Source organism: Engraulis encrasicolus, chromosome 19 (assembly GCF_034702125.1).
Source record: "Engraulis encrasicolus isolate BLACKSEA-1 chromosome 19, IST_EnEncr_1.0, whole genome shotgun sequence".
Taxonomy (NCBI): Eukaryota; Metazoa; Chordata; class Actinopteri; order Clupeiformes; family Engraulidae; genus Engraulis; species Engraulis encrasicolus.
This window is the reverse complement of record NC_085875.1, coordinates 5,685,016-5,710,015: the sequence shown is the minus strand read 5'-3', so window position 1 is coordinate 5,710,015 and position 25,000 is coordinate 5,685,016. Positions and strand designations below refer to the sequence as shown.

General features: G+C 44.3%; 2 protein-coding genes across 3 annotated transcripts in view; both read right to left on the bottom strand.

Moving 5' to 3' along the window:
• sertad4 (SERTA domain containing 4) overlaps positions 1-1,255 on the bottom strand; it is a 45,367-nt gene extending 44,112 nt beyond the window's left edge. The window contains exon 1 of one of the 2 annotated variants that reach the window (XM_063223997.1): positions 364-1,255. The gene's annotated coding sequence lies outside the window, so the exon portion shown is untranslated. The remainder of the gene's footprint in view (positions 1-363) is intronic. The other variant, XM_063223996.1, reaches the window with a different exon arrangement.
• A 9,164-nt stretch (positions 1,256-10,419) lies between these two features.
• The window catches only part of syt14a (synaptotagmin XIVa), a 35,164-nt gene continuing 20,583 nt past the window's right edge, over positions 10,420-25,000 (bottom strand). Inside the window, exons 4-9 of the mRNA XM_063183940.1 lie at positions 23,216-23,487; positions 18,771-18,953; positions 17,729-17,995; positions 15,518-15,704; positions 13,320-13,376; positions 10,420-11,169 (exon numbers count right to left, since the gene is read on the bottom strand). Coding sequence (XP_063040010.1) covers positions 10,856-11,169; positions 13,320-13,376; positions 15,518-15,704; positions 17,729-17,995; positions 18,771-18,953; positions 23,216-23,487 — 1,280 coding nt within the window. The 3' untranslated portion in view covers positions 10,420-10,855. The remainder of the gene's footprint in view (positions 11,170-13,319; positions 13,377-15,517; positions 15,705-17,728; positions 17,996-18,770; positions 18,954-23,215; positions 23,488-25,000) is intronic.

Below are 25,000 nucleotides of genomic sequence, written 5' to 3'. Positions count from 1 at the left end.
AAACTGCTTTGCAGATACAGTATTCACACCGCTATAGGCTAAATTATGAACCAAAGTTGTTCAATCAGTTCCGTGGAACTCCTCTCGACTGTACAGGTTATGTCTTGATTGACAATGCCTATAAGGTTTATGATGACGATTAAATCTCTTTGAATTTTTAGAGAGTAGGCTACGCTATTAAAAATACGAGGATGATATTATTGCTGTACCATATTGTCCCGTCATGTCAACTAAGGGTAGCGCGCTGGATGATTGATTTCACTGATCATCGAGGTCAAAATAACGACATTAAAAGTCAATTAATACATTATGGATTAGACAGTTTCCACACCCCTGTAAAACATAAATCATAATGTGACTTACCTTAAATGGGGTTGATGTACTTGCCCGGATATTTTTCCTTACGTAAAGTGAATGTAATTGTGGCTACCCTAACAAACAGTCCTCCGCTCTGAGATCATAGGCTAGTCTCCCTGGGGCGTGCAGGAAAAGCTTTTTACAATGTTCATCAATAATCTTCACGTCAAGGAATAGTTGTCTTGGCAGCGATAAATATCATCAGCGGGAAAGATTTCCATCGATATAAAATCGCGCGAAGTGGTTTTGCATGGCACTCAGCTCTCGTAATCATAGCCGTACTTCTTTCAGCAACGGTATGTGACGGGTGCCCTGACTTTATCCGTGTCTGCATTCAAACAAAGCCGTTATGATCAAGCTCTGGTATTTTGGTCGCGTCCATCCAGGTTGTTTTCCTTTGTGGTCCCCCCTAACAGTCTTGCTTGGCAATTCGCGTAGGTGCGACGTTGCAGCACTTCTCTCGCTTGGAACGACAGCTGCAAAGGTCTGGAGAGCACACCAGCGTCGCCCCATCCCTCACGGTCAAAAGCACTTTTTCAAATCAGATCCATTCTGTTATAGCGGTAGTCCCCTGTTGGCCCGCTTTCAGCGTATAGATGAATTTAACGTGTGACCGAGAACGAGGGAGGGAGGGCGCGTATACGGGCCCAAGTCATCTGTTATACATTTCCCCTTTGATCCAACAGCGTCAAGTCTTATTTTCCAGCCTTATACCTGCATGCATTTTCTTGTGTGTTTCATATTTAGAGTAGCCTAGATTTCGGATGAGTGTCAATATTGAGTGCTGCTCACGGCACCTTTCATTATGCAAACTTTATTTAGCCTAGTCTTTTAACCGCTCCACTGATTTTTCCCTTAAGTCACCAACGCGTATGTCCAGGTTGTCCAAAATGTAGGTCTGCAGACAGGCACATCTGGAGCAAACCTCAATTGTTTATTTTTCTCATTCCGGCGTCCATGGGAAATTACTTTGTCAGGTGACTGCATACGCCTACAGAATAAAGCGTGGGCTAGCTTATAAAAAGTTTCAAGGATTTCCCAGACAATATAAGCCTTTTTTTCTCAGCCACATTTGGCCAAGTTGAACTGTGTGGACTGACCTAGTAACATTGCACGGTGTTCCCTTTAAATTAACTCTACATAGTGAGCACATTTTCTCAATGATGGGAGAGAGGACAAGTGCTTCTCGGGTGCTTTTGTATAGAATAATGCCATGAAAGTGCCCAAACTTTCTCTTTAGGACCCGCAGCCACAGCACCACTGTAGCTCCACCTACTGGTTGTGAGGGAGTAGTACAGGCCGTGTAATTGTCACTTTTCCTAGCGTCAACTGAGTCTAATTTAGTGATAATCTACTTTCGTTCTAAATTGGCCAAAACATGGTGCTAACTACGTCCTATAACCCTGAAGTGGTTCTTTAATTCCTGAGGGACAAAAAAAACAGCTTTAAAAGCGGCTCACTTCATGTGTGCATCTATTTGGATTACGGCTGTTGTCTAGTTCTGTTACCCCTGCTGTGTGTGTGTGTGTGTGTGTGTGTGTGTGTGTGTGTGTGTGTGTGTGTGTGTGTGAGAGAGAGAGAGAGAGAGTGAGAGAGAGAGAGAGAGAGAGAGAGAGAGAGAGAGAGAGAGAGAGAAAACTAACAAGACAGTCCCTCTGCACTGTGACATTCGAATACTGGCTGGCTAGTTAGTCACATTATAAAGTCTCGGCCTCAGTAGATGGCTGGCTACAGTAGATGTGAATGTGTGGGCACTTGCGTCTGTCCCCGAGGTTGCTTGTGTCACACTGTTACTCACAGTGTTATTTATAGGTGTGAAAGTGACGACAAAGCAGTGCAGGAAAACAGAATACAGCATGTGATGAAGCGGTGCCTATCTATGATCCAACTGGTATCATACTGTTTTAATCGGCCTGTATGTGTGCAATGACCGGAAGACAAGATGGTGTTTATGGCTAGGGACACGAAGGCCTAAAAATACGTTTTAGTTTGTTAGTGTCGTAATCGATGAATAATGCCATACACCAGTGTTTCCCAACCTTTTTTGTCCTGCGTACCCCCAAACCAATTTTGGCATATGACTTGTGCTCTTTTGCTGTTCCCCTATCCCAGTGTGACTACACTCCATATACTTGTTGTTATCATTACATCTTTCCATGTATCCCCTGGAGTGTGCTTGCGTACCCCTAGTGGTACATGTACCCCTGGTTGGGAAGTACTGTCATACACTATACCCAAAGTATTCACTAGCTGTCTTGACTCACATATGCACTTAACTGCCATATTCCATTCTTAACCTGTAGGGTTCAATATGATGTTGGTTCACCTTTTGCAGCGTTCAGGTCAGGACATTGATGGGAACAGTTTGGGCGTGTCCCTTCCTCTTCCAACATGACTGTGCACCAGCGCCAGAGATTCTTTATTCTTCAAGATTCTCTCTACTCTCTCTGCTAGCGCCCAAAACAAGGTGTGTAAAGACACAGATGACAGTATGGTATGGATGAACATGACTGGCCTGCACAGGTCGAACCCAATAGAACACCTTTGGGATGAATTAGAGTGCCGACTGAGAGCAAGGCCTTCTCGAACAACATCAGTGTGTGACCTCAACAACGCGATTTTGGAAGAATGGTCAAAAATGTCCATTGTATTAACACACTCCTCAACCTTGTTGTGGGACAGCCTTCCTAGATGAGCTCCCGCTGTGATAGCTGCAAATGGTGGGCTGACATCATGTTGAACACTATGGCAGAGATTCTTTAAGTATATAGAGATATGCCAACATAATAGGTTTCTATGGGCACCTAACGCGACCAGGTTCCGGTCTGCCTAAAGGGCCGTGTCATAATGCTCCTACAATGAATAGAACAGTCCTTAGGTCTGCCTAGGTCTGCCTAAAGGGGGGCATAATAGAACCAGGAAACAATGGGCCAATGGAACCTCTCTCTCTACTCTCTCTGACTATGGGTTATGAATGGGACACTTAAGTTCATATGTGAGCCTACTCTAGGCAGGTAAGGGAATACTTTTGGTAATATACCATACATCAGTATTTGATGGCAGTCATGGGTAAGCGGTTAGGGTGTCAGACTTGTAGCCCAAAGGTTGCCAGTTTGACTACCGACCCGTCAGGTTGTTGGGGGGAATAATTAACCAGTGCTCTCCCCCACCCTCCTCCATGACTGAGGTACCCTGTGCATGGTACCGTCCCGCCGCACTGCTCCCATTGGGGGCTGCCCCCTTGCACAGGTGAGGCATAAATGCAATTTTGTTGTGTGCAGTGAACACTTGTGTGCTGTGGAGTGCGTGTCACAATGACTACGGGAGTTGGAGTTTCCCAGTTGGGCTTTCATTTGCTTATACCCCTATGTATTTCAGCATATGAGGGGAGATACTATCACAGTGATGTGGCGTAAGGGGAAAAAATGCACAAAGACCAGTATTTCAACATTAAAAGCATCTTTGTCTTTTAAAACAATATTCTTACATACAAATCTTGTCATAAATCCTCATGAGAAATTGTTTACAAATGAAATAGAAATACGGAGGTTCATGTACAGTACATACAATGAGGTGACAATATCATCACTGGATCGCTTCGCTTCTGAGATAAAAGTAAGGCACCGACAGAGAATCGGTGGTAGAGGCAATTTGTTCAAAAGGAAAAAAGAAAATCAAATGAGACATACACGAGTCAACACGACAAGAATAAAAATCAGTAAGCAACCGAAATGACCAATTGAGCATTTCACGTAATACACGTGTACATACCAAAAAAAGATTCACATGTCCAAAAACATTAGTGGGAACACACCTTGTGAAAGCATATAACTATACTACTGTGAACTCACTCTGAGAATGTTTTTTTTGGGAATAGTGTGTGTCTTGTGCTGCCTATAACAATAGTAACCCTGGGCTTCCTAACAAATACGCATTTCTGATGTTAATGCTGGTGTTTGGAAAAATTCCTGCTTGTCATCCACCCAGGCACTTGCAGATAAAATTACAGATGAAAAAAATGCACTGGTCCCCTCTTTGGCTCCAAAAAAAGCTTGTATAATTGTAAAAGACTTGGGGTCTATGTCTAAAGTTTTAGCATAGTAGGCAACACCGATGTTGTTATTATTATTATTATTATTATTAATAATAGTAAAATACTTGGGGGTTTGTGTCTGAGTTTCAGTACAGTAGACACAATCGTACAGCTTGAGCTGATCGTTCTTTTTTTTCTTTTTTTTAACTCGAGGCTGGTGTTAATTAGCTGGGCCTTTGAGTTTGATCACCACCACACTCTCTCTTCTCTCATCATCATCACCAAACTCTCATAGTCCACAGCAAACACTCGTCCATGGCCAAATCCTACTCATGCAGTGTGTGGCTAGAGCTCTCTGGCTCTGCTTTCATGTGACAGGAAATACTTAAAAGCCACCAGCAGAGAGAAAAAAACCCTTGGAATGACATATCTTTAGAAGAAAGCAACACCAGTCTCTGTCTGGTGGCAGAATAGCTGAATTGGGGAGGGTGTAAAAAATCCTGCAATTACTGAAGCAGACGACTCAAATTCTTTCACCTTTGTCTGGCACGTCAGCCTGAGACGCTAGGCTAGTCTAATCCAGATCTGTTTTTTGTGTGCAGGAGGTGGTTACAAAAGGGAGTGCTGCTGTACTTACACGCTTCAGAGACGTACTGTACAGCACATACAGTACGTTGACCATGGCAGTATTTAGTGGTTTGGGCCTGTTAGAAAAAAACTGTGGTCTTCTGTCTCCTACTTAGCTAAATCTGCTTATGGCTTGTGTCTTCAGGCATTCCTTGTAAGCCGTCTTCATAGTATGCGAGCTAGGGTACTGATCTGTTTTAATTTTCATGCATGTCCTGACTTACCAAGCCACAACCTTTGCAACACAGAGCTGTAAACCTTTACCAATGGTAGGCTAAGGGTGAAGTAGACTGACACTGTTTGCCAGAGAGACTCAAGTTACTTTAGATTCAGGGTCAGTCTCCCAGGAGCAACATGGGGTTAAATGCCTTGCTCAAGGGCACTTCAGCCACCATGGTAGCCTAATACACCAGACCAAGCCCTATTGGCAGAATAGTTTTTTTTTGCCTGGAGGGTTGGTCTAGCCTTGCATCATAGGGGATCGTAGCTGGGCCATGAATCTGACCTGGCTCTGTCTATGTTCCCTAACTCCAATGCTCTGTCTAGAGTTGAATCAGTATAGCGCGAGTCATTGGGATGGGCTTAGCATGCTGGCTTTGCCTATGGTGCAGGTCCAGACCATGCTTTTCATGTTACAGTCAGGCTTGTCAGGTTGCCACCATGGATGAGGGAGAAGGACTTAACTGGTTACTTACTAGATGTTTTTCCTACTTATGTGGGATTTGAAGCCCTCTGACCACAACACCCCTACTCCCTCATCATCACAGGCCACAACCTTCTGCCATAGTGGACTGATGAGTAGTTGACACTGTGCTCCCCTGTCCTCCCCTCTACTCAGCGACGGCAACGAGAGAGAGAGAGAGAGAGAGAGAGAGAGAGAGAGAGAGAGAGAGAGAGAGAGAGAGAGAGAGAGAGAGAGAGAGAGCAGAGTGGTAATCCTGCAGCAAAAGGAGGGTCGGCTTTGATCACACCCAGGCTTGGCACTGACTCCTCATGGCTGCACATTCCCACGCAGGAGGCAGGCAGGCAGGCAGGCAGGCAGGCAGGCAGGCAGGCAGCCCTGCAACCAGGCAGCCAGGCAGTTCGCAACACAGAAGAAGAACCCCCATGAGCCCCCAGACAGACAAAGAGACAGAGAACAAGACAGAGAGGGGAAGATGGGGGGAAGAGAAGAGATGGGGTGGAGAGAGAGAGAGAGGGGGGAGAGTTGGAGAGAGAGAGAGAGAGTTGGAGAGAGAGAGAGAGAGAGAGAGTTGGAGAGAGAGAGAGAGAGAGAGAGAGAGAGAGAGAGAGAGAGAGAGAGAGAGAGAGAGAGAGAGAGAGTTGGAGAGAGAAAGAGAGTTGAAGAGAGAGAGGTGTGAGAGAGGTGGCGGAGAGAGTAGGATTTGATAGGGTAGGTGCATAAGAAGAAAAAGACCATGAGTAGAGGAGGCAGAGAGAGAGAGAGAGAGAGCAGGAGGGGAGGGTGGATTGATTCTATTCCTGTCGTTAGGGCAATGTTTGCATACCCTGCCTGACTTTCTTTCACAAGGTGCATTTCACTGTTGTGCTGTAGGGATGTGCTTCTTCCTACTCGCAGTCACAAAGGATATACCAGCTCAATAGGCCGACTCCGCTGCATGTGTCTTTTTTTTCCCTTTTTGACTTCCTTTTTTGTCCAAGAGAGAACAACACTGCACAAGCATCATTACCATAGCAGATGCTTACATCAGCACAACCTAGAAACAACAGCACACATAGTCACAATACCTCCACCTACTTAAGACTGCTATACCCCATTATATTTCATGTTTTGGACCAACACTACCTTGCGGCTGGATAAGACCTATCGTCTCATCCTTTTTTTGTGTTATTACACTAAAAAAAAAATAATACAACAGTTCATCAGGTACATGACTGAGAAAGACAAGTACGAAAAATAAAAGGAAGGTCTACAAAAAAGAAAACAAATCGCTCACAGAGCTTTGTAACAAGAAACTTCAAAAGTCCTGTTCGCAAATACAAAAATAGATAGGAAAAATCTATGTAATAATTAAGCCGTATACAGTATGTAACAACATTTGATAAAGAGAGGTTAACTTTTGCTCCAAAATAAAGAAAAAAAAAACATTGAAGAACCATTGAAGTCATAAGATCAGATCACACAGAGATCAGCACACACGACAGATTAGTAGAAAAGCAACCACCAGCAAAGCAGGCCACTTTTAGTTCACCTGTCAGTAAGATTCCCCCTGGAAGTGCTGCACTGCACTGCTCCATGAGGGAGACTAAATAGTAAAGAAACAGTGTTAATTCAACACTGAGAGAGTGATCTGGATCCAACTACACTCTAGAAGATGTTAAATTCACTCTCTGGGTGTTTAATTAACACAGCAAGAATTACTGTGTAAAACTCAGCTTGACATCCCTCTGACACAAGCCTACCACAATTTTACTCATTATATTCAACAGTGTCAATTACATTTTTTTTACATCTCATTACCTTTACATATTTTTAAAATGTCCTCGCTATACTACAAAATGTGCCTGACATTGCCCCTATCTAACCATAACACAACCACCCATTGAGATAACAGAGGGAACGTTATCAGGGCCCTGTCGGCACATGTCAAAGCAAGCATCCATCTTGTCATGCTTATACATGGCATATTAGCGCATGAAATCAGATCCTAATGCGTTCGTATAGCTGAGCGTGTTAGCATAACAGCAGGCATAATAACGGGCATAATGAGTCGCTGTGAGATGTCTGTCGGGTTTCTGATAGGTCTGATGGGCGATTGTTCACATGGCGGAGACGTTTTACGGTAGCTTCATTGAGGCGCACCGGCTGCTGCAGCAACTATAGCTCCCTACTAATGACAGACTAACTCAATATTTTTTAAATACAGTACACGGAACAAGCATTTTTAATAAGATAATGCATTGAGAAAAGAAAGATTATGGTAAAATCATTTCTCGTTTACAGTAGGTTTTGATGCAGCGTAAAAAAAAACAGGCTTGCTAAGAAACTAGGCGTAGCCATCTGCAGAAGCGCATCATTCATTCAAAGCTGATTCTGTAAGAGCTGTAGGTCAAAGTCACATTAAAGAGACTTGGTATACTGTAAAAAATGGCAGCTGCGCTAGCCAGCATCTGTGAGAGAGAACTACTTTACAGTACAGTACAGTACAGTATGTGGGCTTTATGGCAGAACATGTCAAGTAACTAATTACATAACGCTGCATTTAGGCGGTGGTGGTTTACTCAGTGGCGGCACATGACAGCAATGCTTTAACGCAGGGCCACTGACAGCTTTGGCTGGGCGCAAACCTCTCAAAGTCACCTCACAGGCCCAACCCACTTAATACATACCATGTAACGGGGACCCAATTCTGTCCCCCCTGACATCTGCCTTGGCCCGGGACAACGGACCCCTTTGACTCATCCTTTTCTGTTGCCTTCCCTGCTCTACTAACGGATTCCTAACTACACGAAATGACAGAGTCTGTTGCCACTGCAGCGTATAAGCCCAACCTCACGAGTCACGACCGCAAATGAGGGAGGCTCCACCAAAAGTCACTGGACCCAGTCCAGGGTTCACACACTGTTTTGGGTCTTGCAAAACTCATTCATAAATGCAGACTTTTGACGCGGTAGAGACATTTGTCAAATGTTTGTTTTTATCGCTCCCTCCATTTAGTATGGTTTTATTCGCTTGTTTGCTTGTTTGTTTGTTTGTTTGTTTGTTCACGGTGTGCTGTTTCATTGCTCAGTCTGTTTACGGTGATGCTGAGGAGTTAAGTGAGAACAGCACATGCAGGTTTGACCTTGAGACAGACACGGCACACTGAACCCCACACACAGACACAGACACAAAGACACGCACACACACACACACACACACAAACACACACACACACACACACACACACACAGACACAGACACAAAGACACGCACACACACACACACACACACAAACACACACACACACACACACACACACAGGGGATGGCGGCCATGTTTAAAAATAGAATATAGTGTGCAGACTACAGATGAAGTGTAAGAAGGCATGCAGAGAACATTCTAGGTGTGGCGCCATAGCAAACAAGCACACTGGGGATGAGTGCACCGACAAAACAAAATGAAGAGCAGGCAGGAAGGGAGGGTGTGTAATTGATGTCACGTAGGAGGAGAGTGTTTTTTTTTTTCACTGAGTAGAGAAAGTCCACAGTCAGGACTCCTGTAAAGAAACACCAGGCTTTCTTCGGTGGGTGGGAGAAGAAAGCCCTTTCAGAGAGACACACAATGGAAAATGGATGTGTTCTGCTTCAGAAACTTCAAACATAATTTGATTGGCCAGGAGTTTGGGTTTCTGTGAGTCACCCTGCTCGCTCGCTCGCTCCACAGACGGCCCCACAAATCATTTCTGTGGTCGCACAGTCCTCTGCAATCATGGCAAAAAATAGCCTTTTTACAAGTCCTAAGACCTGATTCAGATGCTGGTGAGAACATTGGTCGTACTTTATTACCATGATTGAAAGTGAATAACGCATAGCCATGTACTGACGTTCCTTACTAGTCCCCAGTCACTTGCACTTTCCATTACCCACTAATGTAAACCCCTTTGTCTGTCACATCACTGTTTGATCATACGGTAAATCCCTTTCCAATGAGTGCTCTCCAAAATGGCACACTTTTAAAAGTATAATTATAGCCGAGTAATTCTGAGTGACTTACATATGATAAAAGATTGGTTGTTGCTCTTCATTTCCGAATGAACAATTCTTGAAACAGTTACCCATATGGTTTTGGGGGGTGGTGTGTGTTTGCTGTGTTTGAAAGTGAATATGTGGCATACTTGCCAACTGCTTGGATTAAAAAAAAGAGATTTGAGAAATCAGGGGAGCACCGCTGGTGGAATCAAGACAGACTTGTTTGCGTCATAGAGAGCGAAAAACGTTCTCGCTGTGTGCACCGACTGTGCGATGACTGCAAATATGATGCAAGTTTGTCTGTCCTTGAAATGTTTAGATTTCGCTTCGGATTCTTTGACTAGCCTTTCGTGCTGGGAGAGGGAATCTAGGGAGTTCCCACTGGGCCGATCTCATCTGCACAGACGAGAAAACACGCGGGGAATGTCCTCGCACCTGTGCTCTCTGCCTGCCTGCGTGTGTGTGTATCTGACTTAAACAACTGGCTTCAGCTAATCCTCTCTGGCTGTCATCAGGGGCTCAGGCTGTCATCTTCTTCTTTTCTTTTTTTTGTTGTTGAAAAAATGTAGTCTGAAGCATGTCAGACCCATAACGCAAAGCTTGCAGGGTCCACCCAAGAAATAAAAACACACAGTACTAGTACCATGATAAAAACACTTTCTCAAAAAGAAAAGAAAAAAAGAGAGAAAGACAAAAAAGACCCTGAAAACTTGGCAGGAAGTGAGCCAACCATGTAACATTGGTTCGAATTTCATTGAACAAAAGACGTAATACAATACATTACACTGAAGCTCACAGGACTGGCCTTGACTCCCAGAACCCCCTGAGTCCTGAACCTCAGCTGGACTCCATTTCCCAGGGTGCTTAGCGGGAGGGCAGCTCTGTTTGCCTCCAGGTAGCAGCTCTAAGGTTTGACCTGGCCTGGCCAAAAAACCCCAACCAATCCAAGCATCACCCTCCTAAGTCGTAACTAGTATTCCCCTTTTTCCTTACACTCACAATCATATCTTTCTGTCTGTCTGCTGTTTGTCCATCTGTTCATCACTTCCTAGCTCTAATTCTAGTGTTCCCTCTCTCCTCATACTGTTCTTACAACCTTCCATCTGTCTGCCTGTCTGTCTGCTGTCTGTCCGTCTGTCCATCCCACTAGGACTCCAACAGGCTGTGCCAACGGCAGACCTGCTGCCCCTTGGACTCCTTCATCTGCGTCCAGTGCGTCAGCTCCTCCTCGCCGGAGCTGTTGAGGCCCAGCGAGATCCAGCCAATCATCTCCTTGCGCTTGATGCTGCGCTTGCTGTAGACGGAGAGGATGAGCGTGACGTCCGAGAGCTGGAAGAGGGCCACCTGGAAGACGAAGGTCTCCTTGTAGGTGGGGTTGGGCTGGCCGCGGCAGATGGAGGTCTTGCACTTGGACATCTCCTGGCCCATGGAGTTCAACAGGGTCAGCTTGACGAACGTGTCTGGGAGACGAGGATGGAGGCAGATGGGGAGGAGATGGGGGAGGACGTGAAGGAAGTGCGTTATATCAGAGTCATGGAGAGTTACACTCATTGTAGGGAAATTATTCGAACATTGTTTGCTAAAACATTTGAGGATAGTAATAGGTGTTCCTAATTAAGATCGGTCCACAAGATATGCACATATTCCTTGGGAAAAATTCATATAGTAAGAAAACCTCAATTAAATACATTAAGTGTCACGTTCTAATCAAGCCAAACAAAGAAATTCGTAATTTGCCTTGGCTTTATTTGTTCTGTTGTACTGAATACATATTAGGTTTTCTTTTCTAGCAACATGTACTAGTTTTATATTTAATTACTACATTTTCTTTCATGAGTAATTGACATTTTTTTTATTTAAAAATGTCCCTCTACTAAAAGCACTCTCTGACCAAAGTATGAGCGTCAGATCCAAGGGCCCAGGAAACTACCTTGTGTCTTTCACTGAACACTTGAGTGAGTGCGTTTAGTGAGTGCCACATCGCCACCACGCCACGACTTCCTTTTTTTGTTTTTCTCTGGGGCCTACAAAAGTATTTTATGATAATGCACTCTATTTTCAAAATGTCAAAGTGTGTCAGGAATATGTCAAGGAGGCTTTTCATGGCGTTGGAGAGCCAGATGCTTTCAGAGAGAGAGAGAGAGAGAGAGAAAGAGACACAGAGACAGAGAGAGAGAGAGAGAGAGAGAGAGAGAGATCGAGAGGGACACAGAGACAGAGAGAGGGAGAGAGAGAGAGAGAGAGAGAGAGAGAGAGAGAGAGAGAGAGAGAGAGTCGTAGCTGCATGCTATGAATAAAGTTGCTCTCCACTCTCCCCTCCTCTCACATAAAGAGACCAGCTGAAACAGGCTTGATTTTCATTCACTGGCTTCTGAATGGGGCTGACAGTGGCCCTGTCACAGCCTTTAAGTGGCCCTGCGCTACTGAACTCCTCTTGCCTCCGCCATTGTTTTGGGTGAATGCGCCAGAGTGGCGGGTGCCAATTAATGAGCGTGCGTGGCGTGCGATGTGAGAGAGTGGTGGGCGGGCAGAATGCAGATGGTGCCATTGCGACCCTGAAAGCCACAAATTCCCGTTTCCTGTCTCTCAAACGCGTCGTCATTTATTTATCTTGAATGCTAACGTCGTTTATGGATGTGATGCCAAATCAAATGTAATCATTTCTCAAATTGGTGATGATATGCGTCTGTGTCAGAGGACATTTTTTTCTGTGGAGGATAGAACTACTGAACCCAAATTTCAAGCCCAAACTTTGAAGGCACACATTTTTATGTGCATATCTGTGGAGTACAGTTAAACTGAACCCAAATTTACTAACCGACTTTCAACGCCACACATTTTTTATGTGCATACCTTGTTTTTCTGTTTGTTTGCTGTTACTTCAAATACATATAACTCTTGCGGTTAAATAGAAAAACACAGACCAAGCAACACTTTTGAAGCTAATAATAAAAAATAACAGTAAAAGTGCTGATATTACATCCACATAAAGGGTTTCCCCCCTAGGAAGCCACAACACAATGAAAAATAAGCTGTGTCATGTAACTAGCCAATGCACATTGGAGTACAAAGGTAGTGCAAACGGGCTACTGAACTGAACAAAAAAAATACAAAACATGCTACGTAAAAGCAATCACATTTCCCGAAGCAACGTAAAAATATGAAGCAGCAAGGATCTACTGGGAGGCAAGGCGTTAGGGAAATGCAACTGGGACAATGTGGGAGACAACTTGCACTGATGTGCAAACACAGTACACAGTACAGTACCACACAGGGTAATAGTACACAGGTACGGGTTTGAAAGCTTTACTCATGGATGGGTTACTTGGTAAAACCGCAACATTTTGACTGCTATATCCCCTCAGCAGATCTAAGGGCTACTGCTGCTTATATTCACCATCCATGAGGGAAACTTTGCTTTAATCTACTCCCACTGAAAATAAAAAAGCCAAAATGTGTGAGGGAAAATGACAGAAGGAGATGAAACAGAAGCAGAGAAAGAATGAGAGAGAGTGTATATGTGACAAAAAAGGTGTCGCAACATTGATAGTTTGGAGAGTATAGCCAGCAGACGCACTTGTTCTGCAGGGCTGTGGAGAGAGAGACTCACCTCTAATAATATAAACCTGTCCGCCTATCAAGTGCTTTAGACAACAGAATAGTCCATCTGACAACAAGGGTTGGGAAGCAGTAAGAAGAAACAATGGACCAAGATGTCAGTAACAGGGTGAACCAAACAGTCCAGGGAAAAGTTTATCAGAGTAGACAGCCAGACAAAACAATCAAAGGAGGGTGGGAGAGAGGACAAAACAAGACAAAACAAAAGAACGGCAACAAGGAGAGAGAATCCAGGTCAATGATGTCACACGAGGCTTTCAGGTTGTGCTTATTGTCAACATGACTTCATGGCGACTCTTGACAACGTTCTTTCTCCTCAAAAGGGAGACAAAGGGCAACAGAGGTGGGAGTGTGGGTAAAGACAAGAGGGCAACAGTTCAGGGAAGGTCGGTTGTGTTTTGACAAGATGTAATGTTCGAAAATGGGCAGTAAATGCACTTGTCTGAATGCCACTGACATTGGGGTCAAGTATCCTTCTGTTCTCTTTCACCATGCAACATTCAATATTGTGTCTATAGTAGACACACAGCATGGGAAAAATATCACAAGGCAGGCAATACATAACGTGATATGGTTACTTATATATCTATACGGACAAGCAAAGCCACTTGAATTGATTGTTCCTCTCTGTGCAATGTTAGGGAAGACTGTATTCGGTTTCAGTTGCTGGTTCTGGTGGTTAATACACCCGTGTAGTTGTATATTCCATTATCCATTCCACTCACATTCTGTATACATGGAGTGGACCCTAGCAGGCCTGTTTCAAGGTATTTGGGGGCCCTTGGCAAAGAGTGGCTTGGGGCCCCCTTTCCCCTTCAAATCATTGATACCCCCTCACGGCCCCACCCCCCAGACAGATTTTGATAGAAGTATCATTGCACTTTGGTCATTGAGTTTACAGTGGATTTGCCTCTCTCACAAAGTTGTCATTGCACTCATTGCTAGGGGACCTAAGCCAGTGTTTCTCAACCAGGGTACCATGGCACCCTGGGGTGCCTCACACCCCCCTCAGGGGTGCCACGGAAACGTGGCTGATGGTATGTGAAACTGACCTAAATAAATAAATAAATTATGTAATATAATGCATATTTGTCTAAATTAATAAATGAATGCTTAGTCAGCGGAATCTTTCAGCTACCATTTTTTTTTTTTTTTTACAAATTTTATGCACAATAAAGTAAATTTAAGTCGCCCCAGTATGGCCTACACATAGCCTGTCTGAGATAAAGCTGCAACTTCAAACATGGGTTGTGTGACGTCTCCAAATGGGTTACTTTTCAAAGCTTGTGTGGTATCAAATGCGATGCCATGTTACAGCTTGTTGATTTGGTGTGCCTTGAGATTTTTCATGAATTGAAAGGGCGCCTTGCCTAAAAAAAAGGTTGAGAAACACTGACCTAGGCAATGGCCTAGTTTGCTTGCCCGGTTGTGGTTGTGACAGGCCTGGAAGCTAGTCATGTGTTTTTTCAGCTATGTACAGTAGTTTCCACTGGAACTTTAGACGTCTGTGGTGACTTCATCCCATGCAGTGTACTGTACACCACAGCTTAACAGTGGGAGGGATAACGATCCACCCCTCGCTACTATTTGTGTTTCATTTAAAAATGATTAGCTTACAGAGTTTTACGAGAGTTGTTCCTACTACACTAGTCATTATCCAACTGTAACAGAGGATGGCATTTAATGAAATGCTTTCATACACACTGTGGGAATTTAACATTTTACAGCAGTGTGAAGTATCATATTCTTTGCTGGTGCTCCGTGTGCTGGGTGACCTGTTGGCAGCCATATTCTTTATATGATAGTAAGGCTTGGTGTCCTCCACAATGCTCAATTGCTCATTTTACATGCAAGGTCGTCTCCCTATATGAAGCTCTAATAAAATGTTTCAAAATTAATTAAAAAATGTATTTAAACATTGAAACATTTAAGTATTAAGATTTCGGATCATACATTTTTACGTAGGCTACAGTAGAACTTTTCGTGTGGGTGGAAACTGCTTCAGCATACTTACTGGGTGGCTTGTTGACAGCCAGATTATTTAAATGATAATAGGGGTTGGTGCTATCTACAGTGATTACAAGTTTTGCATGTTGGGCCACCTCCCTACATCATGTTGTCAACAGCATATTCAAACATTATGCTGATCCTTTGTGTGTGTGTGTGTGGAAACTGCTTCAGCATACTTACTGGGTGGCTTGTTGGCAGCCAAGTTCTTGAAGTGGCTGCCTTTGATGATCTCCACGGAGAGGCGTCCGGTGGTGGCGTTGTACACCAGGCCCAGCAGCAGCTCTGGCGACGTGCTCTGGCCCGCCGACTGGAACGACGACGCACTCTCGCTCGACATGTCCGAGATGCTGACCTGGGACTCGCTGCCCTGGTAACCAAACAGGGGAGGAGACCACAGCAGGCACAGTGGAAGGAAAAATAGCACACACACACACACACACACACACACACACATACACACACCCAGTAAGACAGACAGACAGACACAAGCACACACGCAAAGACACATTCAGACAGACATGTTTGTGCACGTGCGCACAACACACACACACACACACACACACACACACACACACACACACACACACACACACACACACACACACACACACACACACACACACACACACACACACACACACACACACACACACACACACACACAGATGTAAGTCATCAGCTTTTTAATTCACTTAAGTATATTATTAATCAAAAAGACTGTTGGCCTATTTGTGACAAACTGAGAAAAGCATAAACAATCTCACTCAGCATGTCAGTTGTCACCGACTTTATTAAAAGGATTTTAAGGAGGATGGCAGAAACATTAGGAGGCATACCATAAATATGCTATGCAGAACAAAGTAAAGTGTCTCTCTACTTTTTTTTTTCCAAGTCAACAAAAATATGCCTAAGGACTCATAATACCTAAGTGTGAGAATTGCCCTCTGGTTATATTGTCTAAGCCAGTGGCCATTTTTTAGTTTGAGAAGCAATTGCCCACTTAAAAAACAGTGCTGTTCTACTACGTAAATAAATGCATGATTATGTAAATGTGCACCACACTTTGACAAACACTGATGCAAGCCAATCTATATAGCTGATGTGTTGAACAAGTTAAAATGCTTCTGTAGCTTGTGAAAGTTTTAAAGTCTTACACTCAAGAGTCAAAAATGCCTTCCAGTGATGCTGTAAACTCAACGCCCATCTACATACAGTATATAGCATCTGCAACTCAATGATAACTTAGTGGGCAGGTTCAAATGCTGCATACGCAAATGTCCCATGTGCAAGGTCCAGCTCAAAACACTTAGTACGTCTCATGGAGTTTGCATGCTATGCACATGGAGCAGGAAATACTGCACAGTCTCACCCCAAGTAGTCAATTTTTGACTACTCAATTTTTGACACCCCAAGCCTGCAATTTTTGACGTCTTGGGTATTCCTTCCACGTCACATTTTGACTATGTCCTCAAAGGCGCCCCCTTGTGGCAGCATAATGTCATTGAGGTTAGGTTTAGGAATAGGTTTAGGGTTAGGCCACATAGTCAAAATGTGACGTGGAAGGAATACCCAAGACGTCAAAAATTGCCGTCTGGTCCAAGGTAGTCAGAAATTGACTACTTGGGGTGAGACTGCGTTGGGAAATAAGTGTCTCCTACCAGAATCCCTACCAGATAAGACAATCTCAAGGGCCGTTAACGGCCCCAGAGGCATAGGTTCCCCACCCCTGACCAACAGCCAGCCAACTGGTGGGAGTTGTAAATGGACTGCATTTGTATAAATGGACTGCATTTGTAGAGCGCCTTTCCACTCCATCGAGCACTCAAAGCGCTTCACATTGTATGCCTCACATTCACCCATTCACACACCGGTGGCCGTGGCTGCCACGCAGGGTACCACCCTGCCACCAGGAGCAACTTGGGGTTAAGTATCTTGCTGAAGGACACAACGATGGAGTCTGGCCAAGCGGGGCTCGAACCTGCAACCTTTGGGTTGCCGAGCGGCTCCTCTACCACCTGAGCTACCACCGCCTAAAGGGCCGTACACACACATCGCTGCTATTTGGTAGCTTCTCGCTTGCTCGTCTACTCGCCTCTGTTTCATGGAACGTTTGCTGAAAGTTCCCGCGGCTTTAACTGCCAATGAACAGGCGAGAAGTACCGAACTCTGCCTTCCAATTGGTTACTCGCTTACTCGCCTCGCTCGAAGATAAAATATTTTCAACTCGGGATCCGCCCACATCGCATCGCTTGTACAGTACTCGCCTACTCGCCTGCTAGTCTCGCTGGAATACGTTGACATTCTATTGAGTTCATTCGCTGAGCGAGTAACTAGCAGCGACGTGTGTGTACGGCCCTTAAGACTCACTGGTGGGAGTTGTGAGTGACTCACTGGTATGGTGGGGCAGGGGTCCAGGATGACGGGCACAGACATCTTGCCCTGCAGGTTGAGCTTGGTGAGGTAGAAGACCTTCTCGCCGAGCACCTTCTCCTTCTTCATCCTGCGCACGCTGTAGAGGCGGAAGCGCAGCGCGTAGTTGCCGATCATCTCCGCCTCCACGTGGCTGAAGCGGAAGGTCTCGGTGAAGACCGGGCACGGCCCCTTCTGGATGCCCGTCTTGGCACGCTGCTTCTTGGTGGGCAGCAGTACCAGGTGCACCTGCCAGGGAAGAGGTGTTGCATTTGAAGAGTTCAGATGCAAAACCCCCTAACTCCATTTCTGAAGACCTGCACTTCTATATTTTTAGAGAACCCAGTTGTTGGTTTGGTTTACATTCATGTACTTGATAATACATATAAATAGTTATATTACATAAATAAATTTAAAAATGTGCAAATTTGATAGCTTTGTATTAAATAAAAAGGAATTAAGATTATTTTCTGAAAAGGCACTTAGGGGGTTTTGCATCAGAACTCTTCATTTGGACCAGGGACGGACTAAGCAATAGCGTGACACGGAGTGAAAATTTGTTGTGGACCGCGCCCCGCCCCCCCCAAACAAAATCTAGCATGGGGGGGGGTTTATGTACCACCATTGCAATATCACCATCCAAATGATGTCACTTTTTAGCCAGATTTACCTAAATGAAGGTACTTTTTAAACGCTTTAATAATAAAAAAAAGAAATATTATCAGGGTATCCCAGCCATGATATCAATATCAGTCTTACAGTATAAGGTGTTATAATGTGTCTTACTATCAAATTATCCTTTTAACCCGTTAGGACACGGCGTTATAAATTTGCTGTAACCAGAATGGCAATGACCACATCGTATTGCATTACTAAAGGCCCTGTGTTATGTCATTGTGTTGTAGTACTATGGTACTTAACCAATTACTATTACTATACAATTCAATTACTATTACAACATGCCACTGGAGGCACATCGTTCATGACAGGGCTACAATTGTTTCATTCATCTGAAATGATTCACCTGCCAGGAGATGTTGCCGGTGCACTTGACGGGCGGGATGTCGGTGAGGGCAGTGATGGTGACGGCGAGGCGCTGGTCATGGGAGTCGTAGTCGAAGACCACGTCTAGAGTGCCGTACGGGGCCGCCGGGTCCGGCTCATAGCCCTTGGGGAGCTGCACGGCGGAGCCGCGCGCCGACATGTTCTGGTGGGGGGTAGATTTCAGCCATGATTAGAGACTGGTAGGGTATCACAAGTACTGTGTTACTGGCTGAACGACATGTTCTGGTGGGGGCAGATTTGGGCCATTATTAGAGACTGGTAGGGTATCACAAGTACTGTGTTATTGGCTAACGGTAGGGACACATAGGAGGCGAAGCAAGCGAAGCGAAGAGAGGCGAAATCTAACCGTAATCAGGTCGTCGCGGCGAATCAAATGGAATGGAACAATGATGTTGTTGATTTGATTGGGCCGCGGCAGGCGAATTCGCTCCTCATTTGCATAACATTAAACTTTCTTTAATAATTTCGCTCCGCTTCGCTCCTGTTCGCTTGCTTGCGCTTGCCATCGCTTGCCTTCGCCTCTCTCATAGGAATGAATGGCAAAGTTCGCCTATTCGCGTGTATGTGTCCCTACGGTAAATGTCCTGGTGGGAAAAAAAATTGAGCATTGGGTTAGAGGGGGTGGGCAGGTAGGAGACTTAACCATAATATCACAAGTGTTGCAAGTATTAGTGGGGGAAGGGGGGCACAGGGCAGGCTGACAATTCCTGGTGGGAGCAGATTTGAGTAGCCTATTGGGTTATAAGGGATGGGTGGTATAGTAGGCATAATCCCAGTATCACATGTATTGCAAATATTGGTTGGGGGTGTGTGTATGTGTGTGTGACATTTTTATGTGTCCATTGACAGCAGAGAATTGACAGCAGTAGAAAATACAGTATTAATTCAACACTTGGACAGTACTCAGTACTCTTTTTACTGTGTAGGGTATCACAGTATCACAAGTATGGCATCACTTGATTGGTGGGGGTGAAGGAGGACATATTTACGTGTTCATCATCCAAATCTGTGCTGTCAATTCACAAATTTGTCCTTTTTTTCCCGTAAATTACATGTCCTGATGAGGGCAGAGTTGACATGGTTGGGGGGGGTGTACATTTTTTTGGTGTTGAAATGAAAATTATGAACGTTTGTGTCGACTTTTCTCAAACGTAAATTTCCTTTGTGTGCATTTTTTGTTGACCATTGGCAAGCCTGCCTTTCCACAAATGATGAGGAGCAGATTTGAAAACATAGGGTGTGGGCATTAGAGTTAATCACACTATCGTAAGTATCATGGCCTCCAAGTGGGTGCTTGCAGAAACACACAATGACGTTCATTCCTCCACTTTAGTTTCAATCTCTTTTATTCTTCTCCTTCCATCTATATTGTTTACACACTTAAGCACATACACCCCCCTCTCTCTTACACACACACACACACACACACACACACACACACACACACACACACACACACACACACACGCACGCACACGCACACACACACACACACACACACACACACACACACACACACACACACACACACAAGCACACAAAACGAGTGAAAATGCCGTCGCGCATTACAGTCGCATTACAAAGCCTGACATTTTTAAAGCTTGTGACCATATGGTTTATACAGTGAAATGTCTTTTTAATAACTTTTTTTTATACCACTCCTGTGTCTCCTTTTGCCAAGCGGTGGGAGGCTAATGTACTTCTTGGTGGTGGCACCAGAGGAAAAGAGAAAAAAACACACTAGGCACAAGGAAAATATCGCCCAGCCACGGCATAGCAATATGCCGCATAAATAAACTTTCCCCCTTCTCTCTCGCCGCCGACTCTCTCTCTCATGGCATTTTTCCCTGTTTGAGCGCGGTTACCATGGTTTCTGCCACAATGATGCACACAGCCACCCAGTCTTTTTTTTACTGGCACTGCCTGTGACTGAAGGCTGAAGAATGCCACTGTTTGCATGTTTTCCCAAATGGTGTGCACAGTAAAAAAAAAAAAATACAGTGTTAATTCTCTGGGAATAAATATACTCTAGAGGATGTTAAATGGACTCTCTAAGTGTTGAATTAACGCAGCATTTTTTAAAAAAAAACTTTGTGTACTGTAAGCTTAGTAGCACAGTAGTAACAGAGGGCTAAAGAATGCCACTGTTCACATTCCCAAACCGTGTACGTAAGCAGGAACAACAGTTGTCGTGGTTTACCATTTCACAACACACACTGACACAATGTAATGGCAGGAATCCATATTGTAAGGTCAAAACAAAATGCCTTTGGGATGTACAGCACTGCAGGATGTAAGGAAACAAGATTTCTCATGATTTGCTTTCCTCAAGATTTCTTATGAAGCCAAACAAAGTACCCTTGGGTACCATACACATGGGGTGTAAGAAAAGGTTTCTCATGTTTGAAGTGTTACAGCAAGTCAACACTTACTGTAACTCAGGGAAAGACACAATCTAGAAGATGTTAAATCGACTCTCTACATCAGGGGTACTCCACTAGAAACCGAAAAGGTCCACTCGCCAAATTTCCAATGTTTGCAGGGTCCAAAAAAGTCACTGCAAACCGATGCAGAAAATAGCCTCACTCCCTGGCCGCACTCTTATTCGCTCACTGAGTTGTCATAGTGATGATACTTTTATTTGTCATAAGATTGGCTTTGCAGAAATACTATACACAGAGAGATCGCATGACAGCAAAACCTCGCTTGACACACAATGGAAATAAAATAATTATAATTTGAATACATGTATTAGATACAGAGGGATTTTATCTTGGTCCGGATGACATTGCATTTGGGTCTGCATCCGGACCTGAGTCCGCCAGTTGAGTATTTCTGCTCTACATTGACTTGAATTAACACTGCTTTTGCTACTGTGCAGTTCAGTTCAGCACAGTAGTTGGCAGTGTGAAGGGAGAGCTTGAGGAAAGCTGCTTAACCTTCTGTGCTGTGATGAGTACTGAAGCTGCCAGAGGAGAGGGCTAATCCATAATGTAGCAGGTTAGTAAATGCAGCAACACACTGAATTATTTAGGCAAAGTGAACTTGTTGACATGAAACATGTCAAAAGACATGCGTCCAAAAAGGAAACGTGCGTGTGGTGCGGTGGGTGGCGTGCCATGAAAAGACCCCACTTTTTTTTTTTTTAACCGCGCCCTTGACCAGGATGTGTGTGACCTCTTTGGCATATATTCAATACTGATTATGTTTCATTTTTAAGCAAGCATGGCAGGCAGGCAGGTTCAGAGGCATATCATTGCTGCTAGCAAAATTAATTATACATCATTTGTGAGCAAAACATGACAAAAACCTGTCAATATTTTTTGACTGAAAAAATGATGTTGATGGTATAGAGTCAAAACCTCTACTACGCTTGATGGAAGTTGATCAGCATGCACAAGTGATGACACCAGAATTTTCTTGGTTAATGAAAGCCTATGGATCTTCTTATAACATTCCTAGATGCAAAATAAATCGATTACAGCATTTATGACATACATAATTTATGGTGTGCTGAATTAGCGAATGGATGTTTCTTGGTTTACTGTAAATGAACTGGAGAGGGAGTGTGGGAATACAAGTGGTCAAAACTGGTACTGCAATAAAAAGATCCCAATATGGGTCCTGATGTGGCCTAACGGTAGGGCACTGGGTTACCACGCTGGGGACCTGGGTTCAATTCCAGCCTGGGTCATTTGCCGATCTTTCCCTGTCTCTCTCTCTCTCTCAAAAGTCAAGGCAAAAAAGCCCCAAATATATATATATATATATATATATATATATATATATATATATATATATATAAAAGATCCCAATATGTAATGTTGAGAATACCGATAAGGCAAACTGATCAGTAATAATATCAGTACACCCATTTCCTTAAGCAGTGTTGAGTTGCCTTGGATTGCCCACATGTTAATGTACAGAATTACACAGGGTTAAAGATGAGTAGAGTTAGTTCGCTAATTATTACCTCCACCAAGAAGGTTATGTTTTCAGTCGCGTTGGTTTGCCTGTCTCTTTGTTTGTCTGTCTGTCAGCAGAATAACTCAAAAGGTTATGAGCGGATTTTGATGAAACTTTGTGGAGTTGTTGGAAATAACAAAAGGAACAAGTGATTTTTTTTTTTAGATATCTTTAGGGACTTTTGTGAAACAAGTGATAAAATTTTGGGGGTGACCTGGATCACGATCTGGATCCAGGAATTAAAAAAAAAGATTCTTCACCATTGCGGGATAGGGCGAATTTTGACATTCCAGTTTCTAACTCCACAAAAACAAGGCAGAAAGACATGAAAAAAATGAGGGTGTAACATAGAACATTTGACTATCAAACAGCTTCCTTGGCGGAGGTCTGCACACTCTGAGTGCATTTCTAATTATTATTTGTGTTGTACGGTCTCACCTCAGGGCTGAGCACGGCGGTGCTGTCGCTGGGCACGTCCTCCTCGTAGCCCTTGGTGAGGTAGCTCTCCGTCTCCTGCCCGCCACTGCCCTCGCTCGGGCACTTGTCGTAGGAATGGCGCGGGCTGTCGCTGCAGTGCGACAGGCCGCACTTGGTGTCGCCCAGGTCAGAGGGCGTGCAGGACATGCGGGGGGAGCCGTCCTCATCCTGGTACGGAGGGGGCTGGAGCTCGTCCAGTGGAGGGGTGCGCCGCATACGCTGAATGCAGTTAGCTGCGGAGAGAGAGAGAGAGAGAGAGAGAGAGAGAGAGAGAGAGAGAGAGAGAGAGAGAGAGAGAGAGAGGGAGAGAGAGAGAGCAAGAGAGAGAGAGAGAGAGAGAGAGAGAGAGAGAGAGAGTAGTACAAAGATGAATGAGTCCAACCTCCTATGTAGCTAATATAAAGTACACACAACAACAGGTTAGCCTACTGGTATAGTGCACGTACCTCCGTCATGGTACAATGGTATCTGTGGATCAGCTGACAGTTAATGGCTAGGGACTTGGTCTTGGGATCGGAGCGTCACAGGTTCGAGTCCCAGACCAGCAGGGAGAATGTGGATGGGGGGATTGGGTGGGGTAAATACCTAGTGCTCTCCTGCACTTTCCTGCTCTCCATCTCTCCAGTGTCCCCCTGACCAAGGCATCTAGCCCCACATTGCTCCAGGGAGTGCACCTAAATAACTGCAAGTCACTGAATGTCAGCTGAACGTAATATGACGTAACATCTCTACTGGTATAATGTACACACACAATGTTGCAGTGGCAATTCAACACGATGAACACAACATGAGTGTTAAATTCGAGTCTAAATGTAGAATTAACACTGCAATATTTACTGTGTATTCACACAACTTACACAAATATATGAATAGTATAGAAGAGCGTGCAAAGTTCAGCAGTATGAAAACGAGGTTGGCAAACATTAACAAGTGAACTTCACATATAAATCAACACAAATCCATCCAACACCTTGGGTTATACTCCACACTGGCTGTAGAAGTCACTAAAACATGGGAGCACACTACATGCAGTATATGTTGCAGTTCTTGTAAGCCCATGGGAAGAGTTTGACACGTCGGTAATGGATTTCATCCCGGGTCTAACTAGTGATATTTTGTGCCATCATATTAAAGTGGTATAGTCATATGCTGGTGCCTCTGAGATTAGGATAGCGTACTGGTGTGAGGTTCATGAATGAATAACGAGTGGTGTTATATGCTACACACTACAGCACATGGACCATGGGGATAACACTTCATCTGGTGACAACAACACACTACAGTACATCCACCACAACAGCCAATGGGGAAAGAGGAAAGTGAGAACGAATACGAAGTCGGAGAGACACACAAGAGACTGGAAAAGACGGGTAGGAAGAAAAAAACATTCTTCACAAAGTCCTTCTTTTGTCATGCACAATAAGACCACCATGACCAAAAGAGTGTGTCAAAACGTGCTCTTATGTCAAGCAGTCAGAGTTATTGTCCATAACGAACCTCACTGTCACTCAGTAAACTGATGTAATCCACACAGATCTAGCTGGCAAACAGAAATCACACAGTTTGTTCAAGTCCTCCGACCGTTTCTTTTTTTGTGCCCTTGGAGTATATCGCCTGGTTTGTCAGAGTCTCAATTTTAAAACAATTTATTTGACAATATGTCTCGTGCAACTACTCCGCTGGCAAATGCAAGAGAACAATTTGACAGTAAAACGCCCCATTTGTCAGGAGTCATCATGTATGAAA